A 20,468-nucleotide genomic window follows, 5' to 3' on the forward strand; every position below is an offset into this window, starting at 1 on the left:
GGTTGGTACTATAATGAATTAATCTAATGAATGAATGAGTAAATTAATGAATGGGTTGAAGGCTAAATGATCTAATAATGAATGAAAAATAGACATAGTAGGCCTACGCAACAACACCTAAAACACATATCCTGCCTACCTATAAACAACAACAACAAAAAATCCAAAAGGAATGAAAACGCTTTGAGATGTCTAAAATTGGCCATGTGGGCATACAAACCATAACATAATATTCTAATATAAAATAGGCCTAATTAAGCAATAAGGCATGAGGAAGTGTGGTATATGGCCAATATACCATGGCTAAGGGCTGTTCTTATGCACAACGCATTGCGGAATGCCTGGACTCAGCCCTTAGCCGTGGTATATTGGCCACATACCACAAACCCCTGAGGTGCCTTATTGCTATTATAAACTGGTTACCAACGTAATTAGAGCAGTACAAATATATGTTTTGTCATACCCATGGTATACTGATATACCACGGCTGTCAGTCAATCAGCATTCAGGGCTCGAACCACCCAGTTTATTATAGAAAATAAACTGCATGGGCAAGGCGGGAGGGATTTGAGGCTCGAACCCAAAGATGCGCGTTCTCGTTTATAAACTTCTGACGCCTTCATCCGGGAATCTGGTACGAACTCGCTCTCCAACATGGCGGCGGCAGGTGAGGTTTATGTGGGTTGAACGAGTTGGGAAATTTCAGAGTGTATCAGCTCCGCACAACTAACACATATTGTTTGACCGGTGTTTACACCTTGTCGTGTCAATGGCCTATGTCTATAATGGTATCAAATGACTGTTTCTGAGGGATAAAGACCCCCTGGCCGGCCAAGGGATGTAACGTTAAAGCTAGCTATGGTTAACAGTTACGCGAGGCAGCGATTTGCAAGTTGAATCATTTTGTCCCACCGGTGTTTTTTTTTTTATGTAACGTGTAGCAAGTTGACTTTAGAGGTCGTCTTTTGCTTTTATTATACATTGTTAAGCAGGTCGTTATGTTATGTTGTTATACATAAACAACTAACGTTACTGAAAGAACGGTCACACTGTGTCTACCGTTAGATAGTGGATGATTTACTGTGCGCTCAGACAATCTACGCTATTGCTAGAGGCGCAAGCGAATTTCTTGGAGGAGGGTTTGGTTGAATGGCGTGGGATTCCCAAGAAATTCCCCACGTGCGCATTTGGGTCCCCGGATTAGAGATGATTTTTGGTAACCGATGGGTGAAGTACGACAGTTTCCGGTGTTGTGCCGAAAATCTCCCCCTTGACATAATTCTCCCCCCATTTCGCGTATTTAATTGCTGCGAATTGCTTGCTAGATTTCTGCTCTAAACTCCGTTGTCAGTTTAGCCTACATTTCACTGATCTTAGTAGCAGAAAGCATTTTTGTCTGCAGTTTTTGGTTTGGCTATTTGTTTCAAGTGTATGTGGCAGTTCTAGCTTGTATGGCACCCAAGGGCAGCCCTCCCCGCCCGCACCCAGGGGCAGCCCTCCCCGCCCGCACCCAGGGGCGCCTCTTTGCCAAAATTCCTCATCTCCCATGTCTTATTCGACTAGTATTTTTGAAAGTGTAAGGATAATAATTCAGCCATAGTTGTTCTGAAATGTTTATTGCAGGCCAACATTGTACTCCCTCTGTTTAATATGACACATACATTAATTATTCATTTCGGGTTACCTATCCTGATGTGAAGTTTGTTCTATAGAAAATATTTGACTAGCCACAAAATTAAGGAAATTAGGGGGGGATTCTGTCAGGGGGAGATTTTAGGCACAACACCAGACACTCGTACTAACCATCAGTGGCATCTCCCCAACTTTTTCATATTTCATTATGTCATAGCCACTAGGCCTTAACCTTTATTTAACTAATCAAGTCAGTTAAGAACAAATTCTTATTTTACAATGAAGGCCTACACGAACCAAACCTTCGCCTAACATGGACGAGGCTGAACACATGGTTTATCTTTTGTTTTAATATGTTAAAATACTATATACAGCATCCTGTAAGTGGACATTATAAAGGGCCATATTTTTTCTAATAAAGCAATGGCCAGTTAGGGTTGCAAGTTGTTTTGTAAAATAGTATGTTTGGCCTGCAAATTAGTTGTTTTTTTCAAAATTGCTCGTGCGCTGATTGAGTTTGACACCCCTGGGCTAGTGTATTTATGTAGCTAGCTGTTTATTTAGCAAGCTAAAAACACGGAGCCTAATGTTAGTTATTTAGCTGCCGGGAGGATGTCATGTCATTGGAGGAGTGGGTGAACAAGCAACCTTTTTTCCCTTCATATCATTTTTCATTGTCTACAGCTAGAGATGCAGATGTCATTTGGTTAGCTAGCAAGACATTTGAATCGCTTCACTAGCTATGCTGAACTTGAACAACTGTTATCCACAGTTAGCATATCTCTTAGTTGTCAATCAAATGTATTTGGCATCGATCACATGGGTGGGCAGGCAGGCAAGTTCTCATTCAGTTGTCAAAACATGGGTTGGGACAAGAATGCATTTGTATTTATTATGGATCCCCATTAGCTGCTGCCAAGCTCTTCCCGGGGTCCAGCATTGGCAGACAAGCTGCAGAAGGACAAGCAGGCTACTATTCCCCATCGTTTATCAGTGCAATTTTGATGGCCAACTAGCTGAAAAAGTTTGAGAGGGTTTATCTAATGTTCCCTCATTAGACTTTGGCTCATCTCGCTCAGGCTAGCATTAGTTGTTGATCTTGTTGATGTGCTATATGCAACTGAGGGAGAGAGGGCCTACCTTTTTTCATGGTTGTTTGATCAATAGGACTGAAGTTCCTAAATGTAAGAGGACTCCTGTGGTGTTTAAATATTTGCAGAAATCCATTCAGGTGTATTTTTGGGCAAATGCGTTCTAATGATCTAAATTCACGACGTTGCTACTGCCTGTAAACACACAGTCCAGTTCAAAGTGAATTATGGCAGGCCCATATGACTTATTTGCATATAGGCCTACTGTAGCTCTGATTGACTATGACGCACAGGTCTGCATAGACTCCGGTGTTGGACAAGACAGATTTTTTTAAATTCAGTTTTATTTACTGCAGTGTCAATTAATTGTCCAAACGCATGGCCGCTTTCCACCTCTATTATTGCTATAGAATTTTCTGAAATGCCTTACTACACGCATTCCCGAACATTCTAGGAATTTATGAAAATGACCATATCTAAGTGCTTACAAAAAAGGTGTCATAGTCTTCCTGGGGGTCTATATAAACAGATTTGAATAAGATTTAATGTTGCTAAAGCTCTTATCAGTTCCACTTTAACTCGAGCAGTTTTCCCCGTCAGCAGTCTTTTTCTGACTAAAAGTGCCTGGATGCTTCCCAGCCAAAACAGTTTGGAACAGTTTGTTCATATATTATGATGACGTTTTGGTCTTCGAACAAAGGTTATTTCGGTTGTTCGGGCACAACATGTTTTTCTCGAGGCAAGCCGAAGTTGGCAGTAGAAGTCTTAGGCCCCTTCTTCGGTGATTGGTCAACCATAGGGATTTGTCAATGAAGTGTCTCGTGTCATTCAACGAGAGACGACTTGCTTTCATGCATATTTTTTCACTTGAGAAATACTGCCCCAAACATCTTAGTTAGATGTAAAATTGCGCGACTAAGTTATTCTCGGCAAAAACCGTATGATTTGACAGATTTCTTGAGTTATCTTAGATTACTGTAAATTCCGGACTATAAGCCACAACTTTTTTCCCAGGCTTTGAACCTCGCGGCTTAAACAATGACGCGGCTAATATATGGATTTTTCCCGCTTTCAATTTTTATTTTTTTTCAAAAAAACACATTCTGTGACGTGCTCAGTTTTTTGGCGGCATGAAGCTTTCATTAGACCAATGAAATTTGCCGAACAGGTTAAGGTCAAACAACTTTTTTGTTTACTGTTTAGATTAAATCGAGCGCACTCAAACTTCCCATCATTCTGATTACGGTAGTCATTTTGTCACCCTCATCATGGCAAAGACACGGAGAAATGCATATGATGCAGCTTTCAAGTTGAAGGCGATTGATCTGGCTGTTGGAAAAGGAAATTGAGCTGCTGCACGGGAGCTTGGTCTTAATGAGTTGATGATAAGACGTTGGAAACAGCAGCGTGAGGAATTGACTCAGTGCAAAAAGACAACTAAAGCTTACTGCTAACTTTTTATTTTTTGTTACAAGCCGTGTTTCGTTAAAGCCTATTTATTTTTGTTACAAGCCGTGTTTCGTTAAAGCCTGTGTAAAGTTCATTTGTTTCAATGTACCGGTAGGCACCTGCGGCTTATAGACATGTGCGGCTTATTTATGTTCAAAATATATATATTTTTTTTAATTCAGTGGGTGCGGCTTATATTCAGGTGCGCTTAATAGTCCGGAAATTACGGTAATGATATTTTGAGGAAGTGTATACTGGCTACGGCATCTCAAAATGGACAAACAGTACTATTGACGCTTTTTTTCTCGTTTTTCAAGAGAAGGTCTTTTAAGGGAGTATGCAAGCACCCTCTGGCTAGGCGCCAACCAAACTGAAGCATGCTGACGCCATAAGCAAGTGGGTGTAATGGCTAGCTTAGCAGGTAGCTAGCTGGCCCAATATTGGACTAAAGGAGCCTAACGTTACTACTTATAGTCCATGGACCTTACATGTTCTGTTTAAAGGTGAATCGGCGCAGATTCCTAGATAGCAGAGGTAGTCGACTGACTTCCTTTTGTTTTCCGTAAACATGCGCTGTAACATGGAGATATGGTTGTGTGGGATCACTAACCCTATAAAGGTGTGTAGTCATTTAACCTTTTTTGTATCGCTGATATGAAAGATGGCTACGTTCCTCGTTTCCAAAACAGTTTCAACTTTCAGAATGAACGTTGGGTCTGTTAATACTCCCCCGTCCAAAAGATACTATCCTCAATAGGCGCTATAATCCGCACAGGCGGGCGGGGCCGCAACGTTCTATTTAATACTGCCTGGGACTGTCCATAATTTGGTTTCAGATAATTCATAATAATGATACTATACCTTGCACATAGGCTTGTAGGCTGTTTGCTAGGATTTAATAAAGCTACAGTAGCTAGTTGCCATGATGGATAAACCTCATAACTAACTAATACAATTCAAATGTGCATTTATTGTATTTGTTGCTACTCATTGCACTGGTGCCATCATCCATTGTAAACAGTGTGTGACCCACTGACTAGATACCAATTGTAAACGGGCTGTGATGCTCTGTAGTGTGTGAAAAGAATGTCCTGACAGCTGGGATTTTCACAATTAAGCTGCCAACCCTCATTTGTTTTTCTCAGTCTGCTTCAAACCAAAATAAACAGGCCAAACCTGCTCCATCAGAAGAGCTGGGTCCATTGAAACCCCTGGAATCAGTAGTCAACCATTTATAGGCCACTAAAACAAATTTTGATGAGTGTGTCTCACGCATACCTAATGTACCTTCCGAAAGTAGTCATACCCCTTGACTTGTTCCACATTTTGTTGTTACACCCTGAATTAAATAAATTTTGAATATATTCTTTTCCCTCACCATCTACATACAAAACCCAATAAAAATAGTGGGAACGTGTTTTGCAAATGTATTGAAAATGAAATACAGAAATCTAATTTACTAAGTATTCCCACCGAGTCAATACATGTTAGAATCACCTTTGGCGGCGATTTACAGCTGAGTCTTTCTGGGTAAGTCTAAGAGCTTTGCGCAACAGAATTGTACAATATTTGCACATTTTATAATTTTCAAATTTCTTCAAGCACTGTCAAGTTGGTTGTTGATCATAGCTGGACAGTTATGTTCACGTCTTGCCATTGATTTTATTTAAAACTGTAACTAGACCACTCAGAAACATTCAGTGTCGTCTTGGCAAGCAACTCCAGTGTATATTTGGCCTTGTGATTTCGGTTATTGTCCTGCTGAAAGGGGAATTCATCTCCCAGTGTCTGGTGTAATGCAGACTGAACCAGGGGTTTGTCTAGGATTTTGCCTGTGCTTACCTTCATTCCTTTCTTTTTTCATCCTGAATTACTCCCCAGTCCTTAACGATTACAAGCATACCCATAACATGCTGCATCCACTACTATGCTTGAAAATATGGAGAGTGGGACATGGTAAGGTACTGCATTCAGGACAAAAGGTTTGCTTTGTCACATTTTTTGCAGTATTACTTTTATTGTTGCAAACAGGATACATGTTTTGGAATATTTTTTTTTAGCTCTACAGGCTTCATTTTCACTCTGTCAATTAGGTTAGTATTGTGCAGTAACTACAATGTTGGTTATCCATCCTCAGTCTTATCGTATCACTGCAATTACACTCAGTAGCTGTTTTTAAAGTCACCATTGGCCTCATGGTGAAATCGTTCAGAAGGACGCCTGTGTCTTTGTAGTGACTGGGTGTATTGGTACACTATCCAAAGTGTAATAACTTCACAATGCTCAAATGGATATTCAATGTGTGCTTTTTTTTTACCCATCTTTGAGAAGCATTGGAAAACCTCCCTGGTTTTTGTGGTTGAATCTGTGTTTGAAATTCGCTGCTTGACTGAGGGACCTTACAATTACCTGTATGTATGGGGTACAGAAATGAGGTAGTCATTTAAAAAAAAACATGTTAAACATGATTATTGAAACTTATTATGTGACTAATTAAGCAATGTTTTACTCCTGTACTTATTTAGACTTGCCATAGCAAAGGGGTTGAATACTTACTGACTCTAAACATTTCAGATTTTTAATTTGTAAATAATAATTTTAAAAAAACAATTCCACTTTGACATTATGGGATGTTGTGTGTACTAGGCCAGTGACACAATTTCAATTTAATCCATTTTAAATTCAGGCTGTAACACAGCAACATGTGGAAAAAGTGAAGGGGTCTGAATACTTTCTGAAGGGGTGTTTCCCTTGAAGAAACAATCAAATTCAGTTTCTGCAAACAGGATAAACTGACATTTTGCGTTGTGCCCTTCTCTAACACCTACTTGTAATTTGAGTTGTAAAAGCACTTGTCTGTGATGCCCAGTTTGTTTTGGAACTTTGCAAATTAGTGGCGGTTAATATTCAGTGAGAGAGACCACTCCCTGTTTTAGAATGGGTGAGTTGTGCCAAGGCTCATCTGGCCCCACACACACACACTATCAAGGCCCATTAGACACACACAGTGTTTCCTTATCATGGTCAGCGCAATGTTGCTCCCTTATCTGAAATGCTGCTGGACCAGAGCGATCCACAACAGCGGTTCAAATTGAGCAATTGTTGGGGCGCCGCTGTCGGCATGAAGGGCGGTTTGAGCCCTTTTCTAAACCAATTGGCTTATTTTCCTTTTTTCAGAGAATGTCAATGGCAGTATGTGAAAATGATGCACTATAGTTTGTCCAGCATTTCCATTAGCTCTATATGGACACTGTTTCTTTGTGGTTTGTGAAACAAGGGGATGGGCTGCTTGAAGGCTAGTAGTTAATAATCAAGTTTATTTTTTGAAATTATTTTTTATACCCCTTTTTCTCCCCAATTTTGTGGTATCCAATTGGTAGTTACATTCTTGTCTCATCGCTGCAACTCCCGTAAGGACTCGGGAGAGGCGAGGGTGGAGAGCGTGCGTCCTCCTAAACACAACCCAACCAAGCCGCAATGCTTCTTGACACTATGCCCACTTAACCCAGAAGCCAGCCGCACCAATGTGTCGTAGGAAACACCGTACACCTGGCCACAGTGTTAGCGTGCACTGCGCCCGGCCTGCCACAGGAGTCACTAGTGTGCGATGGGACAAGGACATCCCTGCCGGCCAAACCCTCCCTTAACTCTGACGACTCTTGGCCAATTGTGCGCCGCACCATGGGCCTCCCCGTCGCGGCCGGCTGCGACAGAGCCTGGACTCAAACCCAGAATCTCTAGTGGCACAGCTATTGCCTTAGACCACTGCGCCACTTGGGAGGCACAAATCAAGTTTAATGGACCGCGTGTAGTGGGCTATGGCTTCAAGTCATTACATCAGTCAGTGTCTTCAAAATGTACCCTCTTTATCTTATGTAAGAGCTCTCCATCCACCTGCTGTGTCTTCAATTTTGAGGACACTGACTGATGTAATGACTTGAAGCCATATCCCACAAATATTATCATTATTTTTCAACCTTTTTAACTAGGCAAGTCAGTTAAGAACAAATTCTTATTTACAATGACGGCCTACCCCAACCAAACCCGGAAGACGCTGGGCCAGTTGTGCGCCGCCCTATGGAACTCCCAATCACGACCGGATGTGATACAGCCTGGTTTCGAACCAACTACTGTAGTGACGCCTCTTGCATTGAGATGTAGTGCCTTAGACCGCTGCGCCACTCGGGAGCCCTGACTTAAATTTTATTATAATTACTCCCATGCCTGGTCCCAATGCAACCCCTAAACCTGTCCCCTTACCTCTTCGGTTTTCAAAGACCTGGAGATACTCTGGATAGGTCTAAGCAATACACCAGTTGGAGCCATATTGCTTACACCCATCCAGAACTGCCCTGATCCCAGATCTGTTTGCGCTCTTGCCAATGTTTGGCATGACGGTTCAACAAGGAGTTCTCAAAAAAGCAGAAACGGACTGGCAACCACACTAATCCAGACCCCTCAGACTAGAAAACGCAGAAGGCTGGCAGGGATAAGGGGTTGTTTTTGGACAGTTCCATTTGTTCATTTCACTTCAATGCAGTCCACTTATGTCTCAACTCTATCCCTTTCCAGCTAAGAAAAAGGGGAATAAGAAGGGGAAGACCCTGACCCTCACTGACTTCCTCGCAGAGGACAGTGGGAGTGGGGGCAACGCTCCACCACCGCAACCGAGCTACGCCAAGTCCACCAGCTGGGCTGATGAGACCGATGACCTGGAAGGAGATGGTGAGGGACAACTTGATTCTTGATGAAGTTTCATATGGGGGCACATCCAAAGAAGCAAACTTACCAAGGGTTTCAATGTGCAATGTACAGGATGTCTCAGATCTGTGAATTGTCTTGTAAAGAGCTAACATGCTTCTCTGTCATGTTCCATTGGGACTCATGTCTTGTTGTTCCACACAGTCTTTCTGTAATGTCTCACCTATCCATTGAAATCCATTTGTCTCTGGAATTTTTTCCCCCTCTTTCTCTCCCTCAGTGTCCACCTCCTGGCACACAGGGGAGGACAGTTACCGGGCCCCCGCAATAGACCGTAACATCCTGCCCACAGCTCCACGGTCGGCCCGTGAGCCCAATGTGGACCGCTCACGCCTCCCCCGCAGCCCCCCCTACACTGCCTTCCTGGGCAACCTGCCCTACGACGTCTCAGAGGAATCTATCAAGGACTTCTTTCGGGGCCTAGCGGTATGTACTCAGCTGTGTTATCAAATGGGGACAAAATCTGTGTCGTGCTCAGTATGCACAAAGTGGCGCAAAAATGTTGGTCCTACCTAGGGCTGCACGATTTGGACAAAATATCTAATTGTGATTTTATTGGGCCCGATATTATATATATATAATGAATTGCGATTTTCAAAAACTTGGTTAAAACAACTGTCACGGTAGAGAACATCCCTTCTAAAATGAGAACATATGAATGAATACATGCTGTGCTAACTGAATATAGAACCAAATGAAATAAATATTTTCCCAACATTGTAATAGGCTACATATGATAATAGATTGGATTATTACACCTACTGTGCATATTAACAAACCTAAATTGTAGTGTGATATAAGCTTTGCACTTAACGTTAAGCTTATGAGTTCTTAAATAAACTAAGTTAATTATTTATTCAGGCAGCCATAGGCTCCAGATTGAATTGGAAGCCTATGAATCTGTAATTATGTATAAGTATGCTTAATCGTTATTATAATTGGAATTATAAGTCAAAGCGCCTAAACGCGTAGCTTACTGATTTGATTGCAAGGTGCAGCCTTTGTCCAAAACAATGGAGTCTGGTCCGTACGCACTACCCTCTGTACCCATACCAGGCAGTGATGCAACCAGTCAGGATGCTCTCGATGGTACAGTTGTAGAACCTTTTGAGGATCTGAGGACCCATGACAAATCTTTTCAGTTTCCTGAGGGGGAATAGGTTTTGTCATTCCCTCTTCATTACTGTCTGAGTGTGTTTAGACCATGATAGTTTGTTGGTCACCAAGGCACTTGAAGCTCTCAACCTACTCCACTACAGCCCCGTCGATGAGAATGGGGGCGTGCTCCGTCCTTCTTTTCCTGTAGTCCAAAATCATCTCTTTAGTCTTGATCACGTTGAGGGAGAGGTTGTTGTCCTGGCACCACATGGCCAGGTCTGACCTCCTCCCTATAAGGCTGTCTCGTTGTTGGTGATCAGGCCTACCACTGTTGTGTCACAGGCAAACTTGATGGTGTTGGAGTCGTGCCTGGCCATGCAGTCATGAGTGAACAGGGAGTACAGGAGGAGACTGTTGTTACCTACCCTTACCACCTGGGGGCAGCCCGTCAGGAAGTCCAGGATCCAGTTTCAGACTGAGGGGTTTAGTCCCAGGGTCCTTAGCATAGTGATTAGCTTTGAGGGCACTATGGTGTTGAACGCTGAGCTGTAGTCAATGAGTAGCATTCTCATGTAGGTGTTCCTTTTGTCCAGGTGGGAAAGGGCAATGTTGAGTGCATTAGAGATTGCATCATCTGTTGGGGCGGTATGCAAATTGAGTGGGTCTAGGGTTTCTGGGATAAAGGTGTTGATGTGAGCCATGATCAGCCTTTCAAAGCATTTCATGGCTACAGACGTGAGTGCTACGGGTCGGTAGTCATTTAGGCAGGTTACCTTAGTGTTCTTGGGCACAGGGACTATGGTGGTCTGCTTGAAACATGTTGATATTACAGACTCAGACAGGGAGAGGTTGAACATGTCGGTGAAGACACTTGCCAGTTGGTCAGCGCCTGCCCGATGTACATGTCTTGGTAATCTGTCTGGTCCTGAGGCCTTGTGAATGTTGACCTGTTTAAAGGTCTTACTCACATCGGCTGCGGAAAGTGTGATCACACAGTCGTCCGGAACAGCTGATGCTCTCATTCATGTTTCAGTGTTACTTGCCTTGAAGTGAGCATAGAAGTAATTTAGCTCGTCTGGTAGGCTCGTGTCACTGGGCAGCTCTCGGCTGTGCTTCCCTTTGTAGTCAAATAGTTTGCAAACCCTGCCACATCTGACGAGCGTCGGAGCCAGTGTAGTACGATTCGATGTTAGTCCAGTATTGAGCTTTGACTGTTTGATGGTTTGTCAGAGGACATAGTGTGATTTCTTATAGGCTTCTGGGTTAGAGTCCTACTCCTTGAAGGTGGCAGCTCTACCCTTTAGCTCAGTGTAGATGCTGCCTGTAATCCATGGCTTCTGGTATGTACTTTTGGCGCAATGGTCTAAGGCACTGCATCTCAGTGCATGAGGCGCCACTACAGTCCCTGGTTCGAATCCAGGCTGTATCACAATCGGCCGGGATTGGGAGTCTTATAGGGCAGCGCACAGTTGGCCCAGCGTCATCCGAGATAGGCCAGGGTAGGCCATCATTGTAAATAAGAATTTGTTCTTAACTAACTTGCCTAGTTAAAGGGTAAATAAAAATAAAACGTACTTATGGTCACTGTGGGGACGACGTCATCGATGCACTTATTGATGAAGCCAGTGACTGATGTGGTATACTCTTCAATGCCATCGGAAGAATCCCAGAACATATTCCAGTCTGTGCTAGCAAAACAGTCCTGTAGTTTAGCATCTGCTTCATCTGAGCACTTTTTTTATTGACCAAGTCACTGGTGTTTCCTGCTTTAGTTTTTGCTTATAAGCAGGAATCAGGAGGATAGAAGAGCTTTGTACGCATCTGTGTGTGGAATAAAGGTGGTCTAGTATTGTTTTCCCTCTGTTTGCACATATAACTTGCTGGTAGAAATTAGGTAAAATGGATTTAAGTTTCCCTGCATTGAAGTCCCCAGCCAGTAGGAGCGTCGCCTCTGGATGAGCGTTTTCCTGTTTGCTTATGGCCGTATACTGCTCATTGAGTGCTGTCTTAGTGCCAGCATAATTTTGTGGTGGTAAATAGACAGCTACGAAGAATATAGATTTAAACTGTCTTGGTAAATAGTGTGGTCTACAGTTTATCATGAGATCCTCGAGCAAGTCCTCGAGACTTCCTTAGATTTCGTGCACGAGCTGTTTACAAATATACGTATGCCACCACCCCTTGTCTTACCAGAGGCCGCTTTTCTATCCTGCCAAAAAAGCTTAAAACCGCCAGCTGTATGTTGTTCATGTCGTCGTTCAGCCACGACTCGGTGAAACATAAGATAGTAGTTTTTAAAGTCCCGTTTGGTAGGATATACGTGATCGTAGTTTGTCCATTTTATTTTCCGTTGATTGTACGTTGGCTAATAGGACCGACGGTAAGGGGAGATTACCCGCTCGCTGCCTGATTCTTACAAGGCACCCGGACCTTCTTCCCCGGTATCTCCGTCTCTTTGTCCTGCGAATGACGGGGATGAGGGCCTTGTCGGGCTTCTGAAGTAAATCCTTCGCGTCCGACTTGTTACAGGAAAAAGTATTCTTCCAGTACGGGGTGAGTAATCGCTGCCCTGATATCTAGAAGCTCTTTTCGTTCATAAGGCTCAGTGGCAGAAATATTATTACATTATTATTCATAATTTTTATCATTATGTACAAAATAAGTTACAAATAACGTGAAAGAACACACACGAGCACAATTGGTTAGGGGATTGTAAAACGGCAGCCATCTCCTCCGGCGCCATTATCTGTTATGGGAGAGAAATGTGCGAGACTGAATCTTATATCTCCTGTCCAGCTTCATCTTCTTAAAGCATTCTTTGCTGACTCTGTAAATAGGAAGTGTTTTTGGCTATGTGATAGCCTCTGTGATTTCTGTGTCTGCGGGTGTTTTTTCTTAAAATGATTAAATACATTTGTCGTGTTGCCTCATGTTGTCGCCACAATTCTGAGGCACTATTTGCACAACACTTGCATTTGGTTGACATCGGTTTGCATGTAGCCGAAATACTCCCATACCACTGAAGATGTGACTTGTTAAAGCCCTTTCTCTCCTCGCCAGCATCTAACTGCGTGCTCTAAGCGGGGACTCTTGTGATTGGCCAGCAGGTGCATGCCATGCAGAGCGTGAGAGCCCGCTTGTGATTGGTCAGCATCCTCTGTGCATGTAGATAGTGAATGAATGTCTAGCGCATCTCATTGGAGGAGGTACCGTAGTCTAGCTTTTGTTGCATTAAGTGTCAAAGAAAAGAGAATCGCAGCCTCATGCGATATTGATATTGCACACGTCAATATCACAATTTCAATCTGAATTTGATTAATTGTGCAGTCCTAGTCCTACCTGAACGTGTCTAATCAGAACGCTTGTTTACTATTGGTTTTTTCATATGATTGCATGAGGCAAATGGTGCTCCAGCCAGATACTGACTGGTTTTCTGTTCCCCTCCCCTACATTTTTTTTAAGGTACACAAATAAGCGGATTTGGCTATTTCGGCCACACCCATTGCTGACTGGTGTATAAAATCAAGCAAACAGCCATGCAATCTCAATAGACAAACATTGGCAGTAGAATGGACCGTACTGAAGAGCTCAGTGACGTTCAACGTGGCACTGTCATAGGATGCCACCTTTCCAACAAGTCAGTTCGTAAAACTTCTGCCTGGCTAGAGCAGCCCCAGTGAACTGTAAGTGCTGTTATTGTGAAGTGGAAATGTCTAGAAGCAACAACGGCTCAGCCGCGAAGTGGTAGGCCACATAAGCTCACAGAATGGGACCACTGAAGTGCGTAGAATGTAGAAATCGTCAGTCCTCAGTTGCAACACGCACAACTGAGTTACTGCCTCTGGAGGCATCATCAGCACAAGAACTGTTCGTCGGGTTTCCATGGCACACAAGCCTAAGATCACCATGTGCAATTCCAAGTGACCGCTGGAGTGGTGTAAAGCTTGCCGCCATTGGGCTCTGGAGCAATGGAAACGCGTTCTCTGGAATGATGATTCACGCTTCACCATCTGGCAATCCGATGTACGAACCTGGTTTGGTTCTCTGCCCCAATGCATAGTGCCAACTGTAAAGTTTGGGGGTGGAGGAATAAAGGTCTGGGGCTGTTTTTCATGTTTCGGGCTAGGCCCCTTAGTTTCAGCGAAGGGAAATCTTAACGCTACAGCATACAATGACATTAGATGATTCTGTGTTTCCAACTTTGTGGCAACAGTTTGGGGAAGGCCCTTTCCTGTTTCCGCATGACAATGCCCCTATTCACAAAGCGTGGTCCATACAGAAATGGTTTGTCGAGATTGGTGTGGAAGAACTTGACTGGCCTGCACAGAGCCCTGACCTCAACCCCATCAAACACTTTTGGGATGAAGTGGAACGCCAACTGTTAGCCAGACCGAATCGCCCAACATCCGTGCCCGACCTCAGTAATGCTCTTGTGGCTGAATGGAAGCAAATCCCCGCAGCCATGTTCTAACATCTAGTGGAAAGCCTTCCCAGAAGAGTGCAGGCTGTTTATAGAAGCAAAGGTTGGGACCAACTCCATATTAATGCCCATGATTTTGGAATAAGATGTTTGATGAGCAGGTGTCCACATACTTTTGGCAATGTAGTGTATTTGTGACCAACAGATGCATATCTGTATTCCTAGTCATGTGAAATCCATAGATTAGTGTCTAATGTATTTATTTCTATTGACTGATTTTCCTTAACTAACTCAGTAAAGTCTTTGAAATGTTTGCATTTTGCAATTATTTTTGTTCAGTAAATGTTGTAGCTTAGACTCCATTTTACATCCTCAGAGGGGTTTGTTGTTCTAACCATCGTTTGAGAGACAGCGTGCTCATGAATACACGGTGCGTGTCATGTGTTGTGTAATAAATGAACTAAAATCTGAGTAAAAATTTAACATCGACTTTCAAATGGTACCACAAAGATGGTTATAGGTCCACAAATCAGAGAATGTTGACTTGAGTGGGAAAGCTTTGAATGGGTCAGGAGCCTACAGAGTAACATGAGAAGAATGCAATTGCTGAATTTATGTGGTAACAGGGCCATGTAGAATAAACAACCCTTTACATAATATCATAGAAGCAGTGTTCTGCTAATATAACAAAATGCACCTTTCATTGTCATTTTCAACCGATACTGTGCCTATCTGTGTTTTTGTTTTGTGGTAATGGAACTACTTCGGCATGTCAGTGGTCATACCTTCTTGTGTGGAGTCTCGTATTCAACCGGGAGTTCCCTGATCCTGGTGCAGAATACACAGGCTATCTCCCCCCACGTATTGACTTCTACCATTCAATAATAATAAAAAGACAACACAAGTAAAAGTTGTCTAGTAAAATGTTAATGCCTATTGGCATGTCTCTCTCCATTCAGAGACATCAGTATCAAGTCAGTCTAGACTTCATCACATCATTTAGCAAGTTTCTGTTCTTTCTCCATGCATGTTTCTGTGAACACATACACATGTAGTCACTGTTCTAGTCCCTATCCTAACAGCCATTGGTAATATGTTGAAGTTTGAACAGGTCAAACTAAACCTACCTAATTATGTTCTCCCCACTGACGACCTTTTGTTGAGGCTAGAGGGGAGGTCTTTGCCAGAACCACATTGATGGGCACAGCAGGGTGGATCAGCTCCTGGCCCCTCAAAGATACTGGTCGGTCACACACACACACACACACACACAGGAATGCTTACAGCAAGGGCATGTCTGCATGATGCTGATGAGTGCCCCCTTGCTGCTCTTCTCTATGCTGCATGTTCGGTTGCAAACTGGACATCTCTCGAACTGTAGCAGGCAATCTTATGAGGTGGTGTTGACTGGGCGGGCCTGTGACAGGGTGATATAATTGATCGCCAAGTGGTAAATTGCATTTTGTTCTAGAGAAAGGAAGTTTTTTTCTAATGCACTTCAAAACCCAAATTACTACTAGTTCTATTTGCTTGGCTGGGGAATTGGCCAACTACTTTATCAAGCCGGGTATTTTTTAATACAACTTTTCATTTGACACACATTACCTGTCATTGTTGATGAAGCCGTCTGTCAACAGGGCAGTAACTCGGGTCACTATCAGAGGCCTCATGATGGCGTGTCCTTTTCATAGGAGCCGATGGAGCCTGGCAACAACGGAGGTGTCGTCACAAGGGTTCTTGTGTCACATGAAATAATTTTATTCTGAGGCCTTGCCTGAAAAGCTGCGGGAAAAAAATGAAATATTTTTGGAGGTGGCTAAACTATTACAATCACATTGCTGGACATGTTATGATGCCCACCTTTACTTCTTCTGGTAGGTCCCGGCATCCGTTCATGACCAGGGGATCAGTCTGGCACCCAGCTGTGCACTTTGTCTAACTGAAAACAGGATCAACGATTGTCATCATCCCTCAATTATAAACATAGTTCAATAAATAACAATCTCGTTTGGAAGCTAATTCTTCTATGCTTTAAAGATGTAGACTGACTGGCTCCAGATTCAGGCTGGTGACGCCATTACACTAGGCAACCAACTGTGACATGTTTTGCTATGGCGCTGGCTTGGTTGGAGTTTGTTGCTGTTAGTTGGTACACTGTTGTAGTCAGACATGAGTTAGCTAATACCACCATGGCTGCATCTAATATTTATTTTTGCCCTAGACATGAGTTGCACCTCGGAGGCTAATGGGACTGTTTCGTCTAAATTACACTAACTTAGTGGCATGGAAATACAATGTTATTGTTAAGTAGGCAAATAATTTGTAGGAAACAACTTTGCCATATTGTCAAGGTTTTCGGTTGGATCCGAAAACCAGTCTGTATCTGGTGTGACCATTTGCCTCGTGCAGTGCGACATCTTGGCATAGAGTTGATAAGGCTGTTGATTGTGGAATGCTGTCCCACTCCTCTTCAATGGCTGGATGAAGTTGCTGGATATTGGCGGGAACTGGAACACGCAGTCGTACATGTTGATCCAGAGCATCCCAAACATGCTCAATGGGTGACATGTCTGAGTATGCAGGCCATGGAAGAACTGGGACATTTTCAGCTTCCAGGAATTGTGTACAGATCCTTGCGATTCATCATGCTGAAACATGAGGTGATGTCGGTGGCTGAATGGCACGACAATGGGCCTCAGGATCTTGTCACGTTATCTCTGTGCGTTCAAATTGCCATATGCTCTAAAATGACGTTGGAGGCAGCTTATGGCAGAGATATTAACATTCAATTGTTTGGCATCAGCTCTGGTGGATATTCCTGCAGTCAGCATGCCAATTGCACGCTCCTGTGGCATTGTGTTGTATGACGAAACTGCACATTTTAGAGTTGCCTTTTTGACCCCAGACAAGGTGGACCCGTGTAATCATATTTCTGTTTGTGGTGGTTGGATTATCTTAGCAAAGTAGAAATGCCCACAAACAGGGACGTAAATTAATTTTGCACAACATTTTAGAGAAATGAGCTTTTTGTGCATTTGAAAAATGTATATTGTGTTTACATTTTTTCCACAAAAAGAAAATATATTTCATTGGTGTACCAGCTAATTTGAAGTGGTCTGAAGGGATAGGTCCATTCTATTTAATTATTTTTCTATAATTAAAATGACAGCCTGTATTCAAGAGAATGCTGTGTCTCAACCGATGACGGGCACAACACCTCAATGTAAAATAAGCTACAACATACGTGAAAATGAAAGCAATTTGAGTTTACACGTTTTCAGATAATTGCTCATTTAATTTAAAAAAATTACTTTTTCAATAAATGTTAGTTTCACAATCCTGTTTAAGCTTTCAAATTATATCAAACTCAACAGTATCTTTTTCAGTGATGAAGACATGGATGTCCTCATGGTAGGGTGGGGTATGCAAAGTGGGTCAAGTTTGAGCACCTATCTCTTGAAAGTTTTGGCATTCAGGTCCCAAAAGAAAAAAAAAAAAAAAAAACACTTCTACCATGGGAAAACATGTTTGGGAGTTTTTGTTCAAATCTAAAGGGGTGCAGTCAGTGATTGAATTCATATGGAATGACCCAATTTCAAAATGTTTAGCTACGTTGTGCCTGATTTGAACTTGACACTGGTGTGAGGAGACACCCCCACTTTTTGACTGCTTTAGATGTGTTTAACAACAGTGGTTTTTGTTCCGTAATAAATGACCAGACCGATGCGGAAATGAGGGAGGTGACTAAAAATGTAATCTAACTTTAATTACACATTATATATGCTAAATGGCAGTCATGTTTGACAAATATTGAGGCACTTTTTGTTCAGATAGGAGAGAAAGGACTGTGCCTGTTGTGCACTGCAACATCACCCACCTTGCAATCTGAGCGGAGGCAGTCAACATTTTGGAACTATTTAAGAGTAATTGTTTAAAACCTCAACGTTTTTTGCTGTTTTGAGACATGTCTTGCAGTGTTCCGACCATAGGGATTTTGAGACCGTGGGAATTATTTTATAAACACTTCCTGATATGCTATTGCAACCAGAATTTCTCATCTTTTCTTTGTCCATCAGTGAAAGACACAATTTTAGTCATGTTAACAACCCATGCTTGTTTTTGCTTCTTTAGATCTTTCCTCTTTCTACATTACTGAAGGATATTTTCCTGTCGTGTGAAATTGCTCACATATGTTGTGCTCTTCTGAGAACAGTGTTTTCCCGCTAATTGCATCTTGGAACATTCACACTTAGTCTACTGCTCTATGCGCATTGCTACGCTTATGTGAATAAATAGCCTAATAGTTTATCAACATTTTAAGCTAAATGTTCTGATCTGTTGCATCATCCTCATTGCTTTTAAAAGTGTTTTGATATACAGTGGTTGTATTAATTTGCGTCCCACAACTGTCCCAGAGTAGGCTAATATTTATTTCTCATACAGAACGACAAGCTGACCAATTAAATAGGTCAACTTTTGTTCTATGGGGGATAGTAGATTGACATAGGCTAGTGCTTTTGCTGTTCGTTACTCATTTTGTTGGCTGACGAAAAATAAATGTGGACAGTTCTTGTAACCTCTTCAATATTCACATTCGATAAGGACCTTCGCCGTTGCATCTCCTACTTTGGAGCTGCAATGCCTGTGAGAAGGACCCAGTCATGTAACGAGCATTGGCTAATAAGAATTGAGAGATCTGAGAGCCATGTGAGTGAGAGGAGCTTCGGAGCACAGGAGAAGGGAATTATAATTATTACAACAGCCACTTTGGCCGCAATGTATGGATTTGCTTAGGGGGAATTACGGCCACACAAGTGGGATGCCGCTGGGAAATTCGAGGGCCAGTCCCTTGGCTTGTACTCACATGAACCTACTGAAGGACACAATGGGACATTCAAACCACATGAGGTTGTCCTAGATCTATAGAAGGAGGATTAACTGAAACATCAACCTGTCTTGCCTGTTCTTGAAAGCACCAAGGGTCTTCTGGGGATTAACATTGACACTTGCCCATTGGGCAAGTCGGCAGCATTTTTATACTTGCCCAAAGATTATGATTTGCCTGAAATGTTGCAGTTTTATGCATATTGTATTGGTCACATACACATATTTAACAGCTGTTATTGCAGGTGTAGCAAATTAAACACCATACATTGGAATATCTTTAATGTCAGCATAGGATACCTCAAATATGGTTTTACTGGTTGTTGCAGTGAAAATGTTTTTGCTGTAGCTTAAATGGTGAAATGGAATTACCAAAGGTTATGTGGGGAATACAGAGAGATCGCGGAAAGAGATCGGGGTGCCTTGTGAGGATCAGGCGACGAGGGGCTAATCTGCTTTTGCCATCCGTACAGTTGGCCAATGTTCAATCGTTGGAAAATAAATGGGACGAACTGAAAGCACGTATATCCAACCAACAGGACATTAAAAACTGTAGTATCATGTTTCACCGAGTCGTGGCAGAACAACGACATTAATAAAATACAGATGGCGGGTTATACACTATCGGCAGGATGGTATAGCAGTCTTTGGTCAGACACGGGGTGGGGGCCTATGTATATTTGTAAACAACAGCTGTTGCACGATATCTAAGGAAATCTCAAGGTTTTGCTCGCCTGAGGTAGAGTAACTCATGATATGCTGTAGACCACACTATCTACCTAGAGCTTTCGTCTGTATTTTTCGTAGCTGTCTACATACCACCACAGAACGATGCTGGCACTAAAACCACACTCAATGAGCTGTATATCGCCATAAGCAAACCGGAAAACGCTGATCCAGAGGCGGCACTCCTAGTGGCCGGGGACTTTAATGCAGGGAAACTGAAAACAGTTTTGCCTAATTTCTATGAGCATGTTAAATGTGCAACCAGAGGGGGGGGAAAAAACTCTAGACCACCTTTACTCCACACACAGAGATGCATACAAAGCTCTCACTTGCCCTCCATTTGGCAAATCTGACCATAATTCTATCCTCCAGATAACTGCTTACAAGCAAGATTTAAAGCAGGACAC

At 42.6% G+C, this 20,468-nt stretch overlaps 1 protein-coding gene across 3 annotated transcripts in view; it reads left to right on the top strand.

Annotated features, from left to right (window-relative positions):
- Positions 1–576: 576 nt before the first annotated feature.
- LOC115208311 (eukaryotic translation initiation factor 4B) overlaps positions 577–20,468 on the top strand; it is a 61,806-nt gene continuing 41,914 nt past the window's right edge. For all 3 annotated transcript variants that reach the window (XM_029776251.1, XM_029776249.1, XM_029776250.1), the window contains exons 1-3: positions 577–667; positions 8,745–8,897; positions 9,154–9,359. In XM_029776251.1, the coding sequence (XP_029632111.1) occupies positions 655–667; positions 8,745–8,897; positions 9,154–9,359 (372 nt within the window). In that variant the 5' untranslated portion in view covers positions 577–654. The remainder of the gene's footprint in view (positions 668–8,744; positions 8,898–9,153; positions 9,360–20,468) is intronic.

The sequence above is a fragment of the Salmo trutta genome, chromosome 14 (assembly GCF_901001165.1).
Source record: "Salmo trutta chromosome 14, fSalTru1.1, whole genome shotgun sequence".
Taxonomy (NCBI): domain Eukaryota; kingdom Metazoa; phylum Chordata; class Actinopteri; order Salmoniformes; family Salmonidae; genus Salmo; species Salmo trutta.